Source organism: Gallinula chloropus (assembly GCF_964237585.1).
Source record: "Gallinula chloropus genome assembly, chromosome: 9".
NCBI lineage: Eukaryota > Metazoa > Chordata > Aves > Gruiformes > Rallidae > Gallinula > Gallinula chloropus.
This window is the reverse complement of record NC_140094.1, coordinates 3,589,267-3,591,013: the sequence shown is the minus strand read 5'-3', so window position 1 is coordinate 3,591,013 and position 1,747 is coordinate 3,589,267. Positions and strand designations below refer to the sequence as shown.

Genomic DNA, 1,747 nt, shown 5'->3' with positions numbered 1-1,747 from the left:
AGCTGCGGCTCTGAAATTGATGGGCACGATTTTGTAATCAGGTAATTGCCCCTCATCTACCCAGGAGAGATGTAGGAGACCAGCAGGAGGAGAGGGGTTTCATGGGAATAGGGAGAAGGGGCAGATAAAATGTTCTGGGAAGGTGGTGGGGCAGTGGTGGGGTGTAGCTGAAACGGGTAGTGTCACAGAAGGATAAGTAAGCTCTCAGGATATCAGGGAGCATAATTTCTCATATATTTTATTTGCTTACGACCTCAATCAGGTTTAACCTGCCGTCTATGGACTTCCCTGAGGATGTGGGCAGGAAGTCAAGCATTGTCACTGTGAATCCTAGTATCCTCCAGAATCGGTAATAGGACTCCTAACTTTCTTCCCCCTTACATCTGTGTGTGTATTTATATATGTATATATGTATACTCTTGAAGAGTCAGTCTCTTTTGCCTGTGTTCTGGTCCCCCAAAATAGGATTTTTCTACCATGCCTGCCCCATCTAAAAAAACCTATTGATGCCTCCTGCCATGAGATGTTCCCCTCCATGGAGAGGTATACAGGAGAATACTGCAAGTCTTGTAGTCCTCTGGGGCAGTGTTTGTTCAAGACTTGTTTGCTCTTGACTGTTTAGCTTGCCAATAGAGATTAACAGCATTTCCAGTCCTTCAAGGAAACTCAAGGATGTTCCCAAACAGAGGCTCAGCTGTGTTCCACACTGCTCCTGTCAGGAGGAGCTCTGATAGGAACTATTTAATCTCATTCTGATCCTAGCTGTGTAAATACTCTTTATGTCCAGTGGAGAAAATGGGTACTTGTGCCCTACAACAGACATCTGAAATAACACAGATGAGTTGTGATTTACCTGTGCTTGTCTCTCTCTGCTGGCTACAAAGAACACTTTGACAGTCAGCTCAGGTATAGATGTCTGTGTAGTAGATCTCTAAAGGACAGAACACATGAATTCTCTCCTAGCCTTCTGCTCCACCATTATGGAACATCATTAACTGTGAGCTGTGGGGCCACTGAACTTTTAAATTTGAAGACAACTTCCCAGCCTTTTAACTAACTAATCACTACCAAACATACTGGGTATTTCCCAGCAGCTCCTCTCGTCTGTGTTGGCTGCCCCTGAGAACTTTGCAGTCAAATCACCCACAAGATGCAGAGAAGGGGAAAACAGGGGTCAAGAGAGGGTCCAGTGTTTCACTGCTCCAAGGCAGGGTGGCAAAGCAAGGGCAGGAGGGAATGAAATTGGTTTTGGCAGAGGCTAATGGTCCCACATCTCTTGTCTCACAGGTTTCGTGGTTTGAGTGGTCGGCGCCTGCCATTTGTGAAGGCAGCAGCTTCCTATGGAAAGACTTGGTTCCTCCTCCCAGCTTTTTCCTTCCCTGGCAATACTGAATCTTCTTACCGAGCACTCTATGCTTTACAGGACGCTGCCTCTCAGTCACATGTCTTCTTCTTCCACCCTCAGTACCTGAGTTCTCTAAGCAAGTACTGGCATGATCGTGGTTTTAATACCCCTCGCCTCTCCTCAGGTTTCATGCTAGTGAATAGTGCTCTGGAGTTGTGTCAACACATTACACTCTACGGCTTCTGGCCCTTCTCTTCACATCCTGATGGCCATTCCATTCCCAATCATTACTTTGACAACGTACTTCCCAACAACAGGATGCACATCATGCCCAAGGAGTTCAGTTACTACGTGGATATGCACTTCAATGGTGTGCTGAAGCTGCACGTGGGGCAGTGCTAA

General features: G+C 46.4%; 1 protein-coding gene across 1 annotated transcript in view; it reads left to right on the top strand.

Annotated features, from left to right (window-relative positions):
* Positions 1 to 1,747, top strand: part of LOC311194699 (alpha-2,8-sialyltransferase 8F-like) — a gene marked incomplete at both ends in the record, with an annotated part of 4,031 nt that extends 2,284 nt beyond the window's left edge. Inside the window, 3 exons of the mRNA XM_084267899.1 lie at positions 65 to 156; positions 263 to 349; positions 1,288 to 1,747. Coding sequence (XP_084124025.1) covers positions 65 to 156; positions 263 to 349; positions 1,288 to 1,747 — 639 coding nt within the window. The remainder of the gene's footprint in view (positions 1 to 64; positions 157 to 262; positions 350 to 1,287) is intronic.